Source organism: Gopherus evgoodei, chromosome 9 (assembly GCF_007399415.2).
Source record: "Gopherus evgoodei ecotype Sinaloan lineage chromosome 9, rGopEvg1_v1.p, whole genome shotgun sequence".
NCBI classification, from domain to species: domain Eukaryota; kingdom Metazoa; phylum Chordata; order Testudines; family Testudinidae; genus Gopherus; species Gopherus evgoodei.
This window is the reverse complement of record NC_044330.1, coordinates 15461232-15483345: the sequence shown is the minus strand read 5'-3', so window position 1 is coordinate 15483345 and position 22114 is coordinate 15461232. Positions and strand designations below refer to the sequence as shown.

The 22114-nt window shown below is 48.2% G+C and overlaps 1 protein-coding gene across 2 annotated transcripts in view; it reads right to left on the bottom strand.

Annotated features, from left to right (window-relative positions):
• The window catches only part of NCEH1 (neutral cholesterol ester hydrolase 1), a 33214-nt gene that overhangs the window by 4595 nt on the left and 6505 nt on the right, over positions 1–22114 (bottom strand). The window contains exons 2-4 of one of the 2 annotated variants that reach the window (XM_030575139.1): positions 13331–13559; positions 11288–11357; positions 5825–5996 (exon numbers count right to left, since the gene is read on the bottom strand). In XM_030575139.1, coding sequence (XP_030430999.1) covers positions 5825–5996; positions 11288–11357; positions 13331–13559 — 471 coding nt within the window. The remainder of the gene's footprint in view (positions 1–5824; positions 5997–11287; positions 11358–13330; positions 13560–22114) is intronic. The other variant, XM_030575140.1, reaches the window with a different exon arrangement.

Here is a 22114-nt window from a genome sequence, read left to right as displayed (position 1 = left end):
GTGTGGCGGAGATACTGCCGGACGTAGGAGAGGGCTCATCCCAGGGGGAATCCTCCCCCATTTCTGCTGTCCCACCACTGCCTCCTCGAGTCCCTGAGCCATTGCCCTTGCCTCCCAACCCGACCCGTTAGCCAGTCCCCGGATGATGCCATGGAGGGCTGGTCCTTAGTGCAGGGGAAGCGGGGCAAGCGGAAGGCTCAAGCCTCGTTACATCCTTCGGATTCGGAGGCCCCCCGGAAGAGCAGGAAGGGGGGCACCGATGACGAGCCTTCCGCCTTGCCCCCTGATGACTCCCGTTTTGTGGTGCCGGCTGGGGACGCCGTGGTAGCACCGGAAGGTAACACCACCCCTCCTCCGGGGTCCCTTCCTGTGGCAGCCCCTGAGGGGGCCTCTCTCGCCCCCTACCCCCTTGAAGCCTTTGTGAGTGCTGAGGTGGGCTTCGCCCCGGGTGCTGGCGGGGAGGGCTCTGGGGTGGTGGATGGTGATCTCCCTTCCATCTATGAGGAGATCGAGGCCCTGGGTCTGACCCCAGTCACGCAGGGGGAGGACGACCCTCTGCTAGCGGGCCTCGATCTGGGCGACCTCACCCCGGTCCCCCTGTCCCCGAGTTCCCTTCCCCTAACCGCTGCTTCTGCTCCCACCCCGGAGGGTCCCCTGGATTCTTCCATCAACCCGGTTGCGGATGGCACCCTGTTGACGGCCGCTGAGCCCATTGGGGCGACGGCCAGTGCCCCGCTGCCGGGACCCGGTTCCCAGGGGGTGTCCCTCTTGGGTGTGGAGGACTCACCCTCCTTCCTAGGCAGGGACCCCGTTGACGAACATCTATCTCTGGATGCCGGGGCAGCCGCCTGTGCCACAGTGGCTGACCCCGGCATCGTTAGGGGTCCCCTTCCCACTTCCCAGATCCCTGAGCCTGGCCAAGAGGAGCCACCGTCCAGCAGCTCAACTATAGAGGCTCCGGATCCTGCCTCTACCTCCTTCCCAGATTCTCTCCCTGATCCCTGCCCGACTCCTGTTAGCCCTGTCCTTGTCCCCCCCACCTCCTGTGATGCCAGTGCTGCAACTGGGAATGCCCCCCAGGGGGGGCTTCACTAGTTTTTCCTTGTCCTGACCCACTAGGGGCTGCTGTTCTCCTTCCGCCGCCCCTTGTTGAACTGGGGAGCGGGGTGGGTCGCGTGGCGTCGGCCCGTCGGACGCCACATCGGGGGTCTCCCCCCTGCCTGCCCACCTCGGTGGGCCACGGGGCTGTGATGGGGGCCCCACTGGGGGATGGTCATTGATCTGTGACCCCGCCCCCCCATGCGCTGAGGGAGGAGCTGCGGGAGTTCCTTGAGGACGTCCGTGGCTCCCGGAACAAAGTCCAGCTTGCGCTCCGGAGGTGGGGGGATTTCCATCAGGTCCTCCGGGCCGCGAGGGCCCTCATGGGGGAGGGTAAGAGGACCAGGAAGCAGGCCATCGCAGCCTACCAGCGGGTCCGTGTCTTCCGTGACTCTTTACTCACGTACGGGGTAGGTCACGGATTGCTGCGCGGTCTGCCGGAGGCCATGGGCGTGTCTGCCGGCGAGGATCCCCCTCAGCCCTCCTCATAGCGCCGATCATCCTTGCCACTTTAAACACCCGGGGCTGTAAGATGGGTCTCCGCAGGAGTCAGGTGCTCTCCTTCCTCCAGGAGATCATCGAACGCCACTCCCTGGTGGACGTCTGGCGCGACCACCACCCGGACGACGTCTCAACGTTCACCTTCGTCCGGGTGGAGGCCCATCGGTCACGCCACTCCCGGCTGGACCATATTTACCTGTCACGTTTCCACCTTTCACGGGCCCACTCCTCCAGCGTTTGGTCGGCCCCTTTTTGGATCACCACCTTGCCACCGTGACGGCCTCTCTCTGCACGAAGAGGCCGGGGCCGGCTTATTGGCACTTTAATAATAGTTTGCTGGAGGATGCGGGCTTCGTGGCGTCCTTCCGGGAGTTCTGCCTGGCCTGGCGAGGGCAGAGGCGTGCCTTTTCCTTGGCGCGGCAGTGGTGCGATCTGGGGAAGGTGCGTGCCCGGCTCTTCTGCCGTGACTACACCCGGGGCGCCAGCCGACGGAGGGATGCGGCGATAGGGCAGTTGGAGCGGGAGGTCTTGGAGCTGGAGAGGCGTCTGGCCGCCAGCCTCGAGGATCCATCCCTCTGTGGAGCGTGCCAAGAGAAGTGGGAGGAGCTCCAGGCCCTTGAAGACCATCGGGCCCGGTGTGCTATTGGTCGATCCCGCATCCACCTCCTTCGGGAGATGAATCGCGGCTCCCACTTCTTCTACGCCCTGGAGAAAAGGAGGGGGGCCAAGAAGCACGTCACCTGCCTCCTGGCGGAGGAAGGCACCCCCCTCATGGATCCGGCGGAGATGTGCGAGAAGGCCAGGGCCTTCTACGTGACTCTTTTCTCCCCGGATCTGACCGATCCTGCCGCTTGCAGAGTGCTCTGGAACGGACTCCCGACGGTCAGCACGGGCGACTGGGACCGGCTAGAGCTGCCTCTCACTCTGGCCGAGTTCTCGGAAGCCCTCCGTCGCATGCCCACCAATAAATCTCCGGGCATGGATGGGCTGACCGTGGAGTTCTACCGCGTGTTCTGGGACGTCCTCAGCCCAGACCTGGTCACCGTCTGGGCCGAGTCTTTGCAGAGCGGGGTCCTCCCTCTCTCGTGCAGGTGAGCCTTGCTTGCCTTATTGCTGAAGAGGGGAGACCTCCGCGACTTACGGAATTGCGTCCCGTCTCGCTCCTCAGCACGCACTACAAAATCGTAGCCAAGGCCATCTCGATGCAGCTAGGGTCTGTGCTGGCAGATGTGGTCCATCCAGACCAGACCTACACCGTCCCGGGCCACACGATCTTTGATAACTTGTATCTGGTCCGGGACCTTCTGGAATTAGGATGTAGGGATGGTCTGTTGTTCGCCCTCCTGTCCCTGGATCAGGAGAAGGCGTTCGACAGGGTGGATCACGGGTATCTCCTGAGCACTCTGCGAGCGTTCAGCTTCGGACCCCAGTTTGTGGGTTTTCTCCAGGTGCTGTACGCTTCTGCGGAGTGTCTGGTCAGGCTCAACTGGACCCTGACTGAGCCGGTCAGCTTCGGGTGGGGAGTACGGCAGGGGTGCCCCCTCTCGGGCCAGCTGTACGCTCTGGCGACTGAGCCCTTCCTCTGTCTCCTCCGCAAGAGGTTGACGGGATTGGTGCTTCGGGAGCTGGAGCTGCGGCTGGTCCTGTTGGCGTACGCTGACGATGTGCTCCTCGTGGTCCAGGACCCGGGAGACTTGGCGCGGGTGGAGGCTTGCCAGGCTGTGTACTTGGTGGCCTCCTCCGCCCGGGTCAACTGGGTCAAGAGCTCTGGCCTGGTGGTCGGGGACGGGTGGCAGGCGAGCTCCCTCCCACCCACGCTTCAGGCCATCTGGTGGAGAGCGGGTCCGCTGCTCTATCTTGGCGTTTACCTTTCTGCCACGCATCCGTCTCCGCCAGAGAACTGGCATGGTTTGGAGGGCAGGGTGACGGAGAGGCTCCGGAAATGGACAAGACTACTCCGCTGCCTCTCCCTTCAGGGGAGGGCACTGGTGCTTAATCAATTGGTCCTGTCCATGTTCTGGTACCGGCTTAACAGCCTGGTCCCGGCCCCGGATTTCCTGGCCAACCTCCGGACGGCGATTATGGAGTTCTTTTGGCCAGGGATGCACTGGGTCTCTGCAGGGGTTCTCCACCTGCCCTTGGAGGAGGGGGGGCAGGGCCTGAAGTGCCTATGCACTCAGGTCCATGTCTTCCGCCTCCAGGCCCAGCAGAGGCTCCTGTATGGCGCAGGTAGTCCGGCGTGGAGCGTATTGGCGCACGCCTTCCTCCGCCTCTTCCGAGGGCTCCGATACGACTGGCAGCTCTTTTACCTCCATCCAAGAGGTCTTCCGTGAGACCTCTCCAGGCTGCCGGTCTTCTACCAAGACCTCCTCCGGACCTGGAAGCTCTTTTCAACGACCAGGTCCGTGACGGCCACCGTGGGGGCCGACCTCCTCGCGGAGCCCCTGCTACACAATCCCCAGCTTCATGTGCAGGTGGCGGAGTCCCCCGCAGTGCGCCAGAGGCTGGTCTTGGCAGGAGTCACCACGGTCGGAGACCTCCTGGACTACGACCGGGGAACTGGCTGGATCCCCTGACGCTCGCTCAGCGCATGGGGCTCTCCGGATCTCATACTCCCCGGCGTGTACTTCAGGAGGTGAAGGCCACTTTACTGCCTGCTGCTCGAGCTTACCTCAACCGCCCACCCTCCACTCTCCGCCCACCCTCCACTCTGGGCCCCGTGGACATTTTTATCGGGCTCCTGCCCCGTGGACCCAATTCGCCCCCTCGCTCTTTCACTGCGAGCCGGCTGCACAATCTGCAGCCGGTTCTGTTCCAGGCCGCGCCACGGAAACATCTGTACACGCTCGTGCTCCACACTCTCCACCAACTCACCCTCACGTCCTGTCGCGATACCAAATGGCAGGACCTCCTGCCACCTCTCGAGGGTGAGAAGCCCCGGTGGGCCAGCTTCTACTCTGCCCTGGTCCTGAGGCCCGCCGGGGATGTCAGTTGGCGGCTCCTTCACGGGGCCGTGAGCACGGGCGTGTATTTGGCGCAGTTCACCCCTGTCCCCAACACCTGCCCTTTTTGTGGCGTGAAGGAGACCCTGGCACACATTTTTTTAGAGTGCGCCAGGTTGCAGCCCATTCTGGCTCCTCTTGGACCTCCTATTGCAATTTTTGGTTGCACTTTTCCCCTCACCTGTTCATCTATGCACTCCCCATCCGTGGCCCCATGAAGTCGCGGGATCTCCTTATCAACCTCCTCTTGGCCCTGGCCAAACTAGCCATCTACAACACCAGGGAGAGGAGGTTGGCAGATGGGATTTCCTGCGACTGTAGGGCCTATTTCCGTTCCTCCATCTGTTCACGCATCCGGGCAGAGTTCCTCTGGGTGGCATCCACTGGCTCCCTTGACGCCTTCGAGGAGCAGTGGGCGTTGCCCAGGGTTCTCTGCTCGGTGTCCCCATCAGGTTCCCTTCATTTAGCCTTATGACCTCACTCCCGATCCTGTTTTTTTCATTAGTTGTCCCACGGAATTGCTTGGTGTCCCTGTGGGTCCTCCCCTTAGGCTGGGGGGAGGTCCTTTAGAAGTGGGCGGGCTTTGCCTGCCCACCCCCCTTGATACCAATAGGACCAGACTCCTGTACCCTACTGGTCTTGGTCTGTCACATTAGAAATACATATGGTATGAATAGCAGGGAAAACAGATTTTCCCTACAATTGAATTCTAACTCTTCTGTTAAATTGTCTTCCTGTGAGGAAATGCCATTTCATTAAAAAAAAAAAATTTCCCCTTCATTTGTATTAAAAGAAATAAGGTCATTTTCAAAGATGGGCAGATGCAAAAATTGCTTGTTCACAAAATAGGGAACTGAATTTATGAATTATGCATTTATGTGCCCAGTTAGCCACTTATGTAGGCAAATAAAGATTCATTAGCACAATGGGTAAAGGTTTATATTATTATTATTATATTATTAGGTTGGTACATAAAGTGCACTTTTAAAATCTGGCCCATAACAACTTATAAAAGCAGTAAGACATTCTAGCACTGCTTGATTTAGAAATAATTGACAGGTCTCACTTATGTTTAGCAGTTGGCTTTTACTGTGGACCACTACCATTCTATCTCTAAAGCTAGTCTGTCACTTTGTGATGATGCAGCACAAATAATCTGTCTACCCGTGTGCACTGCTGGAATATGGATTGTTATTGTGATAGATACAGACAGTGGATGTTACCTGCTGGCACACAGCTGCAGCCAGATTTCCTCCTGCGCTATCACCAGAAATAGCAATTCGACCTGGGTTAACTGAGTATTTAGCTAGGATGTCAGACCGCAGAAAATACTTAGTTGCACGTAAAGTATCGTAGAATTGCTCAGGGAAATGAACCTCTGGTACCAGCCTGTACCTACAAAAGAAGAAAGAGGCTTATGTAGGATAATCGTTATACACAGAAAATGTACCTTGCTAGCAGGACTATTATGTGCTATCAGGTGGGCAGTATAATGCAAAAATAACTTAGTTTAAATATTATGGTTGAAATATGAAATATTTAACACAAACAGTATTTAACTGCCTACATGTTGTTATTACAACTCTAATTCTGAAAGAATGATGCTAACCCACTGAATATGAATAAATTAGGAAATTGTTAAGTGGAACTTTTATGTTATCTCCCAGCAGAGGATCTCAAAATGTGAGGATTCATTCATTAATATTTTTATCCCAACACCCGTAAAAAAGCAGGTGGTAATATCTGCTTGGTGTGGAGGCTGAATACCCTGCTTAGCCCACATGAATAAGGGTAAACCAGGTGTTCCCAATAGAATAAGGATACAAAATCAAAGTTATGGAGTTCCCTGTCCCCTGCATTTGTAATTATGGTTGGTGGACAATGTAGTGGAAACATTTAACACAGCTACAGCATATGCAACATGAAATGAATGTGGGCTAGGAATAATAATAATACCTAGCTCTTATCTACTGGTTTTCATCAAGAGATCTCAAAGTTGCTTTACAAGGAAGTCTGTATCTTCATCCCCATTTTACAGTGGGGGAAACTGAGGCACAAGTGAAATGACTTGCCCAAGAGCATCCAGCAGGCCAATGGCTGAGCCAAGAATAGAATGCAGCTCTCCTGAATCCCAGTGCAATGTTGTATCTGCTAGGCCTCCTTGGTCTTCAAAAAACAGTGGCATATGAATGATTTTTCGGTCATTACTTAAACCCTTGGTGGGTCTTAGGGTTTCTCTAGAGCTGTGTAAATAACACTGACCCAAAATGAAATTTGGGGCAGAGAGAGGGGATTTTTGATGAATCAGGATGCAAAGTTAAAAGTTTTTCAGTATCTTGAAAGCTTTCTCAGGACAGGAAAAAACTGTTCCCCATATACCTGAAATGTTCAGCTTAATTTAATAGAATCAGAGATGCAGGGCTGGCAGGGATCTCGAGATGTCATCAAGTCCATCCCTCTGCGCTGAGACAGATTAAGTATACCACCCCTAACAGGTGTGTGTCCAACTTGTTCTTAAAAACCTCCAATGAAGGGAATTCCACAACTTCCCTTGCCATTAGCCCATCAGAGGCAATAGAAAAGCTACCCTTTTCTCCAGTATTCACAGCAAGAGAAGAGTCTGGTTTCTTTTATTTTCCTTGTTAGGATTGTTGTGAGCAACTGGCCATTCTGAGCAGTCATTTCTGATCAGTTTGCAGCTGAGGCAGAAGTCAGCATTTGTTGTCTCCCAACTTGTGAGCCAAATGAGAATGGTGGTATTATGTGCAACAAGTTTGTAAGTCAAACTTGTGCCAATAGGCAGGGTTGTAATATAAATGTGTCTAACTGCACCGGTTGGAAATGTAATGTTTCCTGACATTTTAGACCCACAGAAAAAAACCGTCAACTCCTCCACGTAGGAAGCTAAGAGGATGGCCTTGGGATGTTTCCTAAAGTTGTGGCTTTTACAGAAAACACCCTCAGAAGGATACTCTTAATCAGTCAGCCTTTTGTTCTCTCTCCCCAAAGTGATCTATTGTATTTAAAAATCTCACAGGCCCTGCAAACTTGGTTTTGTTCCTGGAGTAGTCTTCAGCTGATACTGCAAGCAGGATGCTGCTTGGAAGCTAAACCATCCTCAACACTGGGGTACCAAGAGTCTGGCCGGTGGGTAGACGTGGGGTTGTGATGACCCTTTCTCTGTTGTGGGATTAATTTGAGGCTTGCAAGTTAGGCTGAGTCTTTTGACCATGCTTTTTCCATGCAAAGTCCCCCTACTGTCAGATGGGCAGCTGATTAAAAAGCACCTTCAAAATTTGCTCCCTTATTTATCATGCCAGCCTGGCAACAGCAACACATGCCCTTGTCTCTAATAATGATAATAACTAACTCATATAGTGCTTTTCATCAGTGGATCTCAAAGTGCTTTACAAAGGTCAGTACCATTATCTCCATCTTACAGATAGGGAAACTGAGGCACAAAGAGGTGAGATAACTTACCTATGGTCACCCAGCAGGCTAGTGGCACAGCCAGACATAGAATCCAGGTCTCCTGAGTTCCAGTCTGCTGCTTTATCCGCTAGGAAACACTACCTTAGTAGGCTGTTTTTGCAAGTCTTATTCTCTTAAACCTTGTATGTATGTAAAGGTGTGTTGTTAGAATGTTAGCTAACATGTGCTAACCAAAATGACACGCCTCAACGCTACCAGTTTAGCATACGTTAGAAGCAGTGTATCTTGTCTACACTAACTAACATCACCCTTTTAAATTCTAGTCTAGACACGGCCTTAACTTTCAGCCTGCTTAGGATGCAACTGTTGAATCTGCTCACTCATTTGATCTCACGAATCTTGCCCTGTGGGGTTTATTGAATATAATGTGGTGGATTGATTAACATTCTTAAATGCTATCTCTTGTATCCAGTATAAGAATTGATTCACCCTGAAGCACACGCCTTTGCATAAAACCAACACCACACTAGAGCATACTCCTATATTCTACCGACTGACTGTTTTGCATCCAACAGAAATTATATGCGCAAAATAAATTTCAGGCATAATATTGAGGTTAATAAGAAGTTTTTCAGATTCTTAAAACTACTTAGGCTTTAGAAAGCAATCTGTATATTACATCAGATAAAGTAAGATATGATAGGCCTTTGGGAATCCCCTGTGCAACTGGATAACAGATTGGGTATGCAACATTCAAGTGAGAAAATGTGCAATTAAACTAATGAGAAATCAAATTAGACTGCACTGAGTACAAAAGGCTTGATTGGGTAGAGAAGACAAACAGCTCACCAAAACAGGCAGAATTACAGCATCATAAACAAGAAAAGGAATAATAAGGGACATTTCAATATTGTGATAGCCACTTGTCTGCAATGGCTAACATCTTGCTCATTTATTTTTTTGTTTATCAGAGATGACAATTAAACTGGAAACAACTACATTTAAATTATATTGGAATGAATGTTATACCAGTAAAATCAATTCTGCATAATGAGGCTGTAATTTGATCACGAGAATTGGCAAATAATCTCATTAATTCAGTCACTGGCCCCCCTCTTCTGTCAACTTTAATATTTTCATTTACAAAAGAAAAGTGCGTAATGCAACCACTCAAATTTCCTTCTTCTGGTTTATTACAGTGGTCCATTAATGTATTTAGCAACTTAGAGGGTTGTTAAACTAACTGAGGAGACTCCATAAGGTAAAGAGAAGGCCTGAATTCGCCATTGCCTTCCAGCTTGTATAGTGATTTGCATTTGTGCAAAGTGTGTGGCAGTCATCTGATGAGGCACACATACTGGCACAGAAATCTCTACAGTTGTGTTTAATACCATCACCTCAATGAGGGCTCTGCCATCACAATATTTTATTATGATTGATCACAGAAAAACCTGTTCGTAAGAAACCTGACTGCTGTGAACATATCTTTTGTGCTATTACTCTTTATAATTCTCAAGTTACATACATTTTGCCCTTAGATATTTACCCTTGACTGATCTAGTCTGCCTTTCAATCGGTCTGCTCAGTTCCTTATATTCTTTCCTACATTCTTTTATCTCCAAGCTGTTCTCTTTCATTCTGCACCGTTTTTCCACTAGCTCAAGCACCTACCCCATGGAGCAGTCCAACAGTGACATTTCAGAATGTGTGCTTTGGTGGTTTTGAGCATAACAGTTTTCATTTTACCTCCGTTTGTTGGGATTGTTCTTCTTCACCTGTGCCAATGACTCAAACTCATTCTGGACTGAAGTTATGTAATGGTCGTTGATTTCAGATAAGTCCAAACGTTGAATGTCTTAGGTTTAAGTTTTAATTTTGTTTCAGGCTAACAGCTGATGGTCTGACACAGTCTGCACTCAGGAAAGTCTAGGTTCATTGTGTACTTGATCTCCAGTATAGCTGTATCATTACATAATTGATTTGGTTCTTTGTGATACCATCAGGTAACCTCCACGTGTGGACAGAAAAAGACTAATGCCTATGTTAGAAATATTATTTGAGAGCAGCAGATTCTGATGTCAGAAATCAATACATGCAAACTTATGTACTTTGCTCACATTAGGCGTAGAGATGACAATAACCTTGAGACAGTTATTATGGAAGGAATGGTGGAAGGTCATTGTAGCAGGGGATAACAAGTGAGGAAATGGATGGTGTTCAGCATATCACTGTAAGGTCAGCATGAAGTTAGCGATGGATTGTGAAGAGTTCCAAAAATTCTGTTCTGACGTTGTCAGTATTCGGACACGAATAAATGGATGTACTTACTTTAGGTGTTCGGGTGAGGTTAGATAAATGTATCAAGTGTCTGTTTGTGGAGGAGAGGGCACAAACTGCATGTTTTAGTTAAGTAACAGTGGTAAAAATCAGCTGCCATTTGAAGTTCTATACCATACTTTAATACAACATAAACACTGGTTTCTAAAAGAACAGAAGTATTCTTAGCTCAAATCTGCCCCACAAATCTCAACCTCCTGCTGGGAAGCACAATCCCAGTGACCACTGAGAGAGACAACAGTCCCACCCACTGACTGGAGAGATTGAGGGATAGGTATTTCTCTCTTCCTTCAAAGGGTGAGGGGGTTTGTGTGTGTATATAGAAAGTGTGTCTGTGTTTGTATTGTGATCTCAATCCTGCAAGCACTTGAGTTACCGACTCATCTGAGTAAACCCACAGTTTTTAATAGAACTATGCCTGTGCATGTGTTAGCAAGACTGTGGTTTTTTAGTTCCAGTTAACGTGGCTCCCCCTCACTCCCTTTTTACTATCTACTTTTAAATGTCCTGTACAATTGAGGGTGCCATTATCTCTTATACACCTCTACCCTGCTATAACGTGACCCGATATAACACAAATTTAGATATAACACGGTAAAGCAGCGCTCCGGGCAGGGAGGGGCTGCACACTCTGACAGATCAAAGCAAATTCAATATAATGCAATTTCACCTATAACGCGGTAAGATTTTTTGGCTCCCGAGGACAGTGTTATATTGGGGTAGAGGTGTAATTAGAAAAGTATTCAGATATCATTCTAATCCACTGTCATTGAGAAGGACACAACATATCAAGTCCTGCTAAAGAGACTTTTTTCAAATGAAAACCTTTTAAACAAGTGACGACAAAGAAAAGATCAATTAACTCATTCGTAATGATCTATAGTTCTAAATACTTTAAGATTTTGTTGATTACTCACTCAATTGAGACAATTACTGCATTCAGAGATTCTGCCATGATCCTGCAGAGATTGTTATAGAAGCTTGTTCCTGGGAATAAGAGGACCAAATGTTAGTGAAAGCCAGTACATTTTGTTAATATGCATATTGTACACAGCTTTACATATCTTTAGATTCATAAGAAAAACAGCCAGCACTTATTTTCAATCCTGTAAAATAACCCAAAAAACCCTGACATTATAATTCTCATTATATTCATATCAGTAAATCTTTATGCAAATATAAAGAAATGGAATGGAATGCAGTCAGTGTATAACACCAGGTATCATGATGTAGTGGAATGAACACAGTTTGTGTCTTAGCAGTTTGTGCACTCTCTTCCTGGCTTTGCCATCAGCTTGTTGTGTGACTTTGGGCAAGTCACTTCACCTCTCTGCCTCAGTTTCACTTACTGCTACCTAACTGCATTGGGCTGTTCTGAGGATTAGTGTCTGAGAAATGCTATTTTTGTGCAAGTCATTGTATATGTGGTCATTATATTATGCATGCTGGACTCGAAACTTTCAGTTTCTACTTAAGGTAGTAGTCCTATTAAAGTCAATGGGACTGTTCACCTGAGTCAGAGCAGCAGGTTCAAAGCCATCCTAATTCTTAGGGTACTCGTTTTCTCTAATTCTATGCCTCTTCAGTTACTAAACAGATATTTCATGGTGGTGGAGAATATAACAATATATTAAGCATCTCTTTAAAGTACGCAGTCTTGTGATTTAATATTCAGCAGTGATATTTCTGCCACTAATGTTTACATCTTAAACTGCAATAATGCATTTAGAGTTAGTGATCTACGTGAAGCACAGTAATTCTGAAGCACACATTCTGTCCCGTGGGAGTGCTATGCAAGTTACTACAGAACCAGTGCAGCTGACCAAGTTCTAACATCACCAAGAGCTGCCTATGACTGGTCTTCCTGAAGGGTCTTGTGACCAGCCCTGCACTGGGCCACTGGGGATGGACCAATCATTGTGGCCCAGGAGCCCATGCCCCCTCTTCCCTACTGCACATGCTCCAAGTGGAGAACTAGCTAAAAGGAGGCAGCCCAGGCTGCGGGGGCAGGATGTATGCTGCTGACTCCTGCAGAGGTATCTGCAGTGTCCCTGGGGGTAAAGCCCAGGGACTGGGACTACCTGCCAAATGACCCACCGGTTGTGGAGACCACCATGGAAGCCGAGCCACGACCCATGGAGGAAGCTGGCTAAACTATGCCCCAGCCTAGAGAGACAAGGCCTATAGACTGATTATTAGCTTGCCTTGCCTGCCCTGGGGCTGCAGCCTGTTTGCTGCTTTGCCCTGCCCTGCCCTACCCAGGCGGCTAATTCACCAGTCTGTTTGATTGCTTGCTGCCCCAGGAGGCTGTCGGGTATAGACTAATTGCTTACTTTGCCCCATGCAGGGGCTGCAGCCTGCTTGCTGCTTCACCCTGACCATGAAGCTAATTCCACAGACAGTTTGATTGTTTTGCTGATCAGAATCCACAGAATACCTGTTTAGGTGACCCAGTACTGGGTCAGGGGATGTATGGCACTGGGTTGTGGCGGCTCTGGTCAGCACTACCAACTGGGCCGTTAAAAGTCCCGTCGGCTGTGCTACCTGGCTAAGGCAGGCTAGTCCCTACCTGTTCTGACACCGCACTACACCCCAGAAGCAGCTAGCAGCAGGTCTGGCTTCTAGGTGGGGGGGTGGGCACGGGACTCGTGGGCTACCCCTGCCCCGAGCACTGGTTCCGGGCCAATGGGAGCTGGGGAGGAGAGGTGCCTGTGGGCAGACCGACGCAGAGCCGCTTGTGCACCTCTGCTGATAAAGTATGCACTTGTTTTCTGTTTCAGGATTACTTCCCGTACCCCCCCTTTTTGGTGAGAATTGGGACAGTTACTGTAGTCCCAGGGTTCCAGCTCTCATTAGGTTCCGACATGTCTCGAAGAGCAAAACTCTCAGCTTTTAGTTACACTGAACCTGCTGTGATGAGAACATATCATAATCCACTCTAATTAACGATAGACACATACTTGCACTTGCCAAAGCCCATCCTCCTCCATGGATGTAAACGACACTGCGCTTTAGTGTTTCGTCTTGCTTTGGAGAAGGTTCAAACACTCTGACTTCCACTCCATCAAAAAGGGCATCTGTTATCTTAATGTGTTCAGAGGATGACGGCTCTAGCTTGTCAAAAGTACCAATCACATAATTCAGAACTCTCAAGTGATGGCTGAGTCTTAGACAGTGAACCAGGTTGCACTAGGGAGAAATTGAGGAGCGGGGGGGAGGGGAATCATTTGTTACTCACAGGCTTATCCTACTATGTTGCATTAAATATCCTTGCAATTTTCTTCAAAAGACAGTACTGTAACTAGACAGGCAACAGCACTTAACACCCATGGGGGAATGATATCAAAGCCTTCCAAAGTTATTTTGTGACAAAACTGTGCCCCCCTAGAAATTCTCAGGGCATGTCTATACTACAAAAAGAGACCCACGGCAGTGAGTCTCAAAGGCTGGGTCCACTGACTTGAGCTCCTGGGGCTTGCACTGCGGGTCTACAGATAGCAGTGTAGTTGTTTGGGTTTGGGTTGAAGGCTGAGCCCTGAAACGCAGCGAAGGAGGTGGGTCTCAGAGGCTAGGCTCCAGCCCAAACATCTATGCTGCTTGACCCCAAGTCAGTTGACCTGGGATCTGAGACTTGCTGTCCCAGATCCTTTTTTTTTGGCACTGTACACATACCCTTAGTTGTCTTAATATATATTTTGAAAAAATAAAGCACCGTGAGCACTTGGAAGATCAAGATGGCAGTGGGTTAGAACAGAGACACCCCTGCTTGAAAAGCACAGTCAGATTGAAAAAGAATTCTCAGGAGTGGGTCGCACCACAGCAGTGGTTCTCAACCTTTCCAGACTATTGTACCCCTTTCAGGAGTTTGATTTGTCTTGCATACCGCCAAGTTTCACCTCACTTAAAAACTACTTGCTTACAAAATCAGACATAAAAATACAAAAGTGCCATAGCACACTATTCCTGAAAAATTGCTGACTCTCTCACTTTTACCATACAATTATAAAATAAATTAATTGGAATATAAATATTGTACTTACATTTCAGTGTATAGTCTACAGAGCAGTATAAACAAGTAATTGTATGACACTTTAGTTTGTACTGACTTCACTAGGTCTTTTTATGTAGCCTGTTGTAAAATTGGGCAAATATATAGATGAGTTGATGGACCACCTGAAAGACCTCTGCATACCCGAGGGGTATGTGTACCCCTGATTGAGAATCACTGCACCATAGGACTCTTAGAACTGCTGAATTGTGTCTCAATATCTTCCAGTACAGGGCAGTAATGCACATATACAGGAGTCATTTTGTTATATTATTACAGTTAATTTCTGCATTTCTCATAGTGTATTGGGAAAGTTTAGGTGTTAATAAAATTCCATAACCACAAACTTTTCTACACTTCTAGTGAAAATATGAACCCTAAAGATCCAAATTTTCTTCTACTGACTTTACTGATCTGAATTGCATCACCTAGTAAAGCCTGCCTTCCTTTCTTAAGCTGAAAGAGTGTGAGTAGCTCACTCAATTGAGGCCTGTGCCTCAGTTTACTCTTCCCTAAACTGACTGCAATAATACCTGCCTCGTAGGGACAGTGACTGTGAGGCTTAATTCATGTTTAAAAAGCTGTGAAATCCCTGGAGAAAAGGTGCCATAAATGTATTCTTCTTCTTGTGTATAAATGATTGATCCTGAAGTACAAATCTTTTCACTTTCAGTAAGTTTCTTCAAAGAAAAATCTCAGTTACTGAAAACAAGACTGAGAGCAGGGAGTTTGTGACTGAGAGGCAGGAATTGGTCTCAAGAGAACATGGTGGTGTTTGCTAATCAGCCCATCTGTGTTTTCTGACTGAATGTTTAGCCTCCTAGGATGAGATCAGAGCACTAGAAGCAGAGTGGGTTGGGAATTTATTTCCACCCGCAGAGCCTTTGTCGTGATGCAACAAGAAAACTAGCACTGGCCTAACTTTTTATTTAGAAATGGGCTTCAGGGACCTCTATGCTGCAGTTGGGAGGGTAGACTGCCATGCACTAGCTCTGCTTGAGCTAGCGAGCTAAAAAATAGCAGTGCAGCTGTGGCAGCACAGGCAGAAGCTCGGGCAAACCCACCCAACTGACTGGGGACCAAGTCAGATGCCTAGCCTCAGCACCTGTCTATGACCACACTGCTACTTTTCGTGCACTATCTTGAGTAGAGCTAGAGCATGTCTGTTTACCTGGACTGGGAAGCACGTTCCCAGCTGCAGCGCAGACATACCCTCAGGATGCAATTCTGGTATCTGACTTCTTGTACTTTGTTTATGCATCTTGCCCAGAGAGGATAAAGGACCTACTATTACCAGCTAAGGGAGATCCCCTTCAGCAGAAAAGGTAGAGAACTGTTCCCCAATGTACATATGATTTATATAGTAACTGTGCTTTCAGAGTATAATATTTTTTCCATGAATGCTGTGAAACAGGGTTGGGCAAAATTTTTGGCCCAAGGGTCACATTGCGGTTGCAAAACTGTATGGAGGGCTGGGTAGGGAAGGCTGGGCCTCCCCAAACAGCCTGGCCTCCATCCCCTATCTGCCGCCTCCCACTTCCCACCCCCCTCAGAACCTCTGATCCATCCAGCCCTCCCTGCTCCCAGTCCCCTGACTGCCCAACCCCATCCACACCCCTGCCTGACCCCCCGGGACCCCACAACTATCCAATCCCCCCGTTCCCCATCCCCTGACTGCCCTCCACCCCATCCAACTTCTCCCTGTCCTCTGACTGCCCCCAGGGACCCCCGCCCCTTATTTACTCCCCCCCCAGCCCACTTATCATGCCCCTGAGAGCAGCATGTCTAGCTGCCACACTGCCCGGCTGGAGCTAGACACGCTGCCGCTCTGCTCAGCAGGAGCATGCAGCTCCGTTGCCCAGAGCGCTGCCATGTGGCAGCGTAGCTGTGGGGGGGATGGGACAGCGGGGAGGGGCCCGGGACTAGCCTCCTCGACTGGGAGCTCAGGGTGGACCTGCAGGCTGGATGTGGCCAGCGGGCAGGACGGTCCTGCAGGCTGGATGTGGCCCACGGGCCGTAGTTTGCCCACCTCTGCTGTGGAAGATCCAAGAGGGAATGGGGAAGGGACATATCAGGCCAAACCACCCAGTGTACTATGATAATGAGGCTACTAGTCGGCATTTAAAAAAAAAAAAAAGATGGGCTGGAGGTGAGGTCTTTCACTGTTTTGGAAGGCTGACCTCCTGTCCTGGCTGAGGATAAACCAGGGAGGAGTCTGAGCCCTTTTATAATTATTCCCAGCAAGTCAGAGTTAGGAGCTGGGAGGTAAGGGGAATGGTTACCAAAATCCACAGGAGCCTGATACCCAGTAACATTAGAGAAAGCGTCAGAAGTGATATTTTACTTTGTGACTTGATCATGGATAAAATTTTCAAAAACACCTAAGTGACTTACGAGTCTAAGGGCTTGTCTGCTCACAAAAGTTTTACCTCTAACTATATTGGTGCAGCTGCAGCAGTAAACACATACCCCCAGTGTGCATGCCATTATACTGGTATAAAAAGTCTTTTATCTGGTATAGCTAATCCTGTATGGGAAGAGGGGTAAATTATACCAGTGAGACTGCATCCACACTAGGGGTTGTACTGGTATAACTTTAAAAAAAATCACTAAAATAATCACTCTCCCTCACCCCCAATCAAAATAGTTATACCAGAATAAAAACTGGATGGAGACCATGTCTCACTGAAGGGGGAAAAAATTAAAAATAATTTAGGCTCCAAAGTGCCATCTGGAAATGGGTTTTAAAACTACTAAGTGTTAATCTTTTGCTGCTTTTCCAATTCATTTTAAGGATGTGTATTTCACTGATGCTTAATAAAAAACAGTCATTTTTATTTACTATATCTCTGCACTTATTTTCCCTGGTTACTTTCCAATGGTAAGTGCAGGCTACTGTGTCAAAGCTTTCGGAGGATGGATAATTTAACAGAAGCACACTATTCCCATAAACAGAGAGGTAAAGCCCATCTTTTTGTTCTGTATATGTACAGCAACTAGCACAATGGGGGCCTCGTCCATGACCAGGAATCTTTGGCGATATGGTAATATAAATAATATTTCAGAGGAACTCCACTGAAAGAAAGATTTGTTGCATGACTGCAGATTCCTTGTCGTAGAGGTTTTATTTCTTTAAGGCCATAAATCTAATCTCCCACCTATGGTACTTTACAAAATGAAGATCATCAATATGCAGTACAAATACAAGGCATTAACATTACCAGCTGGTGTATAAAAAGCGCCTAAGCCATCTTCACTACATGTCCCTATGGAAGGCAAGCTTTGAAGTATGCCTAATTTTATAAATCTCAGCTTCAATGGACCAAGGGGAGCAATCCACTTCCAAAGCTGAGAGGCACTGACAAAGGATGCCCTCCCAGCAGCCTGTTTAAACTGCGGCAGTATCATGCTATGAAAGAGGTGGTTTCTCATGAAGCCAGGTTCCAAAATGTTTATGGTTTTATTGACTGAACACCAGCTCTCTGTGTTTAAGAAAGCCCTCCCATTAAAAAGAATTCAAAGTATCAACCCAAACTCTGGAAATGCTGAATGCACAAGACAATTTGTATCTTTGAATTTCAGATCATGCTGTTCTCCATCTGTTCCTCCCATAGGAAGATCCAGTTCAAGGTTGAATGCAGGAGGGTTTCTCTCACACACGTTGTATTAGGGGAAAAGTAAGTCAATGTGGATCAAAGAATTACCCCAAGCTTCCTTTGAGGTTCAAAGAAGTTCAGTAAAGTTATGTAATGCTTTGACATCTAGCTGCACTGACTTCAGTAGAGTTGTGCTGATTTACACCAGCTGTGATCTGGCCCTTTGCAGGTCTTGTGGTGGTTCTGAGAGGTTATTCTGTAGCCAAGGAAATTTTGTGAAACAGTTTTTTCTGCCTGATCTGCTAGTGCAACAAGCAGTACTTTCAGGAAGAGCAGATAAGGTTTGCCCAGATTGTTCATTTTAGCTCACATTCTCTCTGGATAGGGAGCCCACATGTCCCATAATCAGGGCATATCCCTGTTTTGTTTCACTGAAAATTGTTTTGCAAATCTGCAGATGCCTGGCTACCTGCAGGTCTATCACATGCTGTCACCCTACCCTGCTCCCATGCAAGCCCCTGCAAGCCCCACCCATTACATGAGTGAGGGAGCAGCCCACTCCCACTTACTGAGTTAAACTGACTGTTGTCAAAAACCAATCAAAGAGAAAAAGCCTACCAAGTTCACACATTCCTTCCATCAGGGTATAGAGAGAATGAACAATTTTATTAGACCCAGACACTCTTTTTGCCTTAATTGTGCTCAGTGCTTAGCTACCGAAGTGACAGGTGCATTAGAAATATCTTTGATATATGCAAAGATTGGTTATCATGTTATTATTGGTTATAATTTGTAGGGACTGAGAATGTGCTGGTTACTAACTGAGAAAGTCTTGTCCCAAGGAATTTACAATCAAAATCTACGGTATATGGAATCATAGACTGGCTCTGACTCTGGGCACTTCTACTTGTTGCAAAGCTACTGGCAACGCAGTGTCTGCACAAGAACTCCCAATGTTGCTAGTACCTTTGGAGGTTAACTAATGCGAGCAATGGCTGGGTACTTAGGGTATGTGTACGCTGCAATTAAAAACCCACAGCTGGCCCATGCCAGCCAACTTGGGCTCGTGAGGCTCGGGCTAATGGACTGCTTAATTGCAGTGTAGATGTTCAGGCTTGGGCTGGAGCCCAGGCTCTAGGGTCCTGTATATATCCCAAAGCTTGGGCTGCCCAAGCCCTAACATCTACAGCACAACTAAACAGCCCTTTCCCCCGAGCCCCACGAGCCCATGGGCCAGCCCCGGGTGTCTAATTGCAGTGTAGCCATGCCCTTAGAAAACTTCGTTAGTGTAGGCAGGGCTACGGAGGCTTTGTTTGTGTTTGACAGGGTGGGGCACAGCTTCCTGGCAAGCACCCAGCAGAAACAGGAGTGGTGAGCATTTGTGTCTCCCTGAGTATAACAACTGTGGAGAGTTCACAAGGCCCTGAGGCTACATATGAGTTTAATCATCTGAGGACAGACATCCTTGACTGATTGTGGATATGTGCTAGGCACTTCCTCAAAGCATGTCACTTTTGCTCCCTACCTCCCCTTTTTTTAATGACACTCCCAATGTCTTTCTTGTATTTCTGCATTGCCTCTACATGCCCTCTTCTTTATTAATCTTTCTTGTACCAAGGTCACGTTTATTGACCTTATTCCATAGCACTGCACAGGCTCCAGTTTAACTGAGGGCTTGTCTACACTTACATCTTATAGCACTCTAACTTGCTGGCTCAGGGAGGTGAAAAATCACCCCCTTGAGCGCAGCAAGTCTGAGCGCTTTAAAGCGCTAGTGTAAACAGGCTCCGAGCTGTGCTCCCAGCATTTGGAGCTAATCCCCTCGTGGAGGTGGATTACTAGGAGCGCTGGGAGAGCTCTCTCCCAGTGCTCGCGCACGACCACACTCGCACTTCAAAGCACTGCTGCGGGAGCATTCCCGTGACAGCGCTTTGAAGTTTCCAGTGTAGCCATGCCCTGAGTTTGTAACCAGTTAGGGCATCGTTGGCTCTAAATATGAGTTGTGCTCAGATCCCGTGTGCTTAAAACTTGATTGGTATCTGGATTTCCCCACCAGGAAGTTTGCCAATACAAAAGGGAGTATTAGACTGGCATAATGGTTCTACATTGCTCCCTGCTTCAGAGCCCCTATATTAGGCTCTTGCTGGGATGAGTTGGAGGAGGAAGGGGTTGTGGCAAGAACAATCATACTTCAGCTGTTCTGAGCTACGGATAGGTGGGGAGCATTGCAGCTCAGTCTTAAACTAGAGCACCCCTGACTGAACCACGGACTGAACCAAACACTAGCCCAGGAATCAAAAGCTGTAGCTTAGCATCGGGGTCACAGCCTGTTGGCATGTTTGTCTTCCTATAGTGGGTTCAGCACAGTTACTTTGCTGTGTTGGCATGAGAACTTGCCAATGTTTGTGTAACCAGTTTGACTAGTCCTCCTTCCCCAGAGCTCTTTGTGGTAGCACCCTAAAGAAGACTGCCACATGTGCAGCTGATGACATATCCTCTGGGCACTCTCACCTGGAACTCCACCAGAGAGGTCCTTTGGGGCCATCTGCCTGTCCCAAGTCAGGATAAAGGAGGAGGGTTGGGCGTGGGGCTAGCAACTCCACCTCGTAAAAAATCAACCTGCTACAGAAACGCCAACAATAGAGACAACAGAGACTTTTACCCTGGAAAAAGAACGGTCTTCAACTCGAAGATGCATGACGCTGGGTGGTAAAAGCCATGAGGAAGCCACTAAGCCGATTACCCTTCTTGCAACCAGGAGGATTACCATAGGCACATGGAACGTGAGAACCATGTACCAGTCAGGAAAGACGGCGCAGGTTGCAGCAGAGATGAGGAGCAACAACCTGACCCTATTAGGCATTAGCGAGACAAGATGGACGCAAGCGGGACAGAGACGACTGTTGACAGGAGAGCTGTTGCTGTATTCAGGACATGAAGAGAGCGACGCACCCCACACACAGGGAGTAGGCTTCATGTTGTCCAAGCAGGCACAGAGAGCACTGATTGGTTGGGAGGCACATGGTCCCAGGATCATCACAGCATCCTTCAGAACTAAAATGAAGAGGATTAAGATGAATGTTGTTCAGTGCTATGCTACAACTAATGACAGCAAAGAGGAGGACAAAGATTATTTTTACAACAGACTCCAGAAAATATTAGAGATTCTCCCAGACAAAGACATCATCATCCTTATGGGAGACTTTAATGCCAAAATTGGAGCTGACAACACAGGATACGAACAAGTCATGGGGACCCACGCTCTGGGAGAGATGAGTGAGAATGGAGAGAGAGATTTGTGGATCTGTGTGCACTTAACAACCTGGTCATAGGAGGTAGCATCTTTCCTCACAAGTGGATCCACAAGAATACCTGGGTATCACCAGCAGGCATGACAGAAAATCAAATCGATCATGTCTGCATTAGCAAGAAGTTCAGAAGATCCTTGCAGGACGTTAGAGTTAGAAGAGGAGCAGACGCGGCGTCCGACCATCACTTAGTGGTGGCCAGATTGAAGCTGAAGCTGAAAAAGAACTGGATAGACGCGTCAGACAGAAGAGTGAAGTACAACCTCAGCCTTCTGAAGGACCATAAGACCAAGGAAAATTTTAGAATGACGCTGAAGAATAAGTTTTCAGTATTACAGGATCGGAATGAGGAAGAGGAAGACAGTGTACTAAAGAGATGGCAGAAAGTGAGGGAGACACTTAGGTCAGTATGCCAGGAAGTGCTTGGAATTAAGAAACACCAGCAGAAAGAGTGGATCACAGCAGAGACCTTGATCAAGATAGAAGACAGAAAGAAGAAGAAGGCAGCAGTCAATAACAGCAGGACTAGAGCAGCAAAGGCCAAAGCTCAAAAAGAGTATGCTGAAGCCCATAGAGCAGTGAAGAGGAATATCAGGAAGGACAAGAGAGAGTATGTGGATGAACTGGCAGCAGAAGCGGAGCAGGCAGCATACAGCGGTAATATGAAACAGTTGTATGATACTACCAAGCGACTGTCTGGAAAGTTCAGCAAACCAGAACGTCCCGTTAAAGACAAGCAGGGAAAGTCTATAACAGGAATAGAACAACAGATGAACAGATGGGCGGAGCACT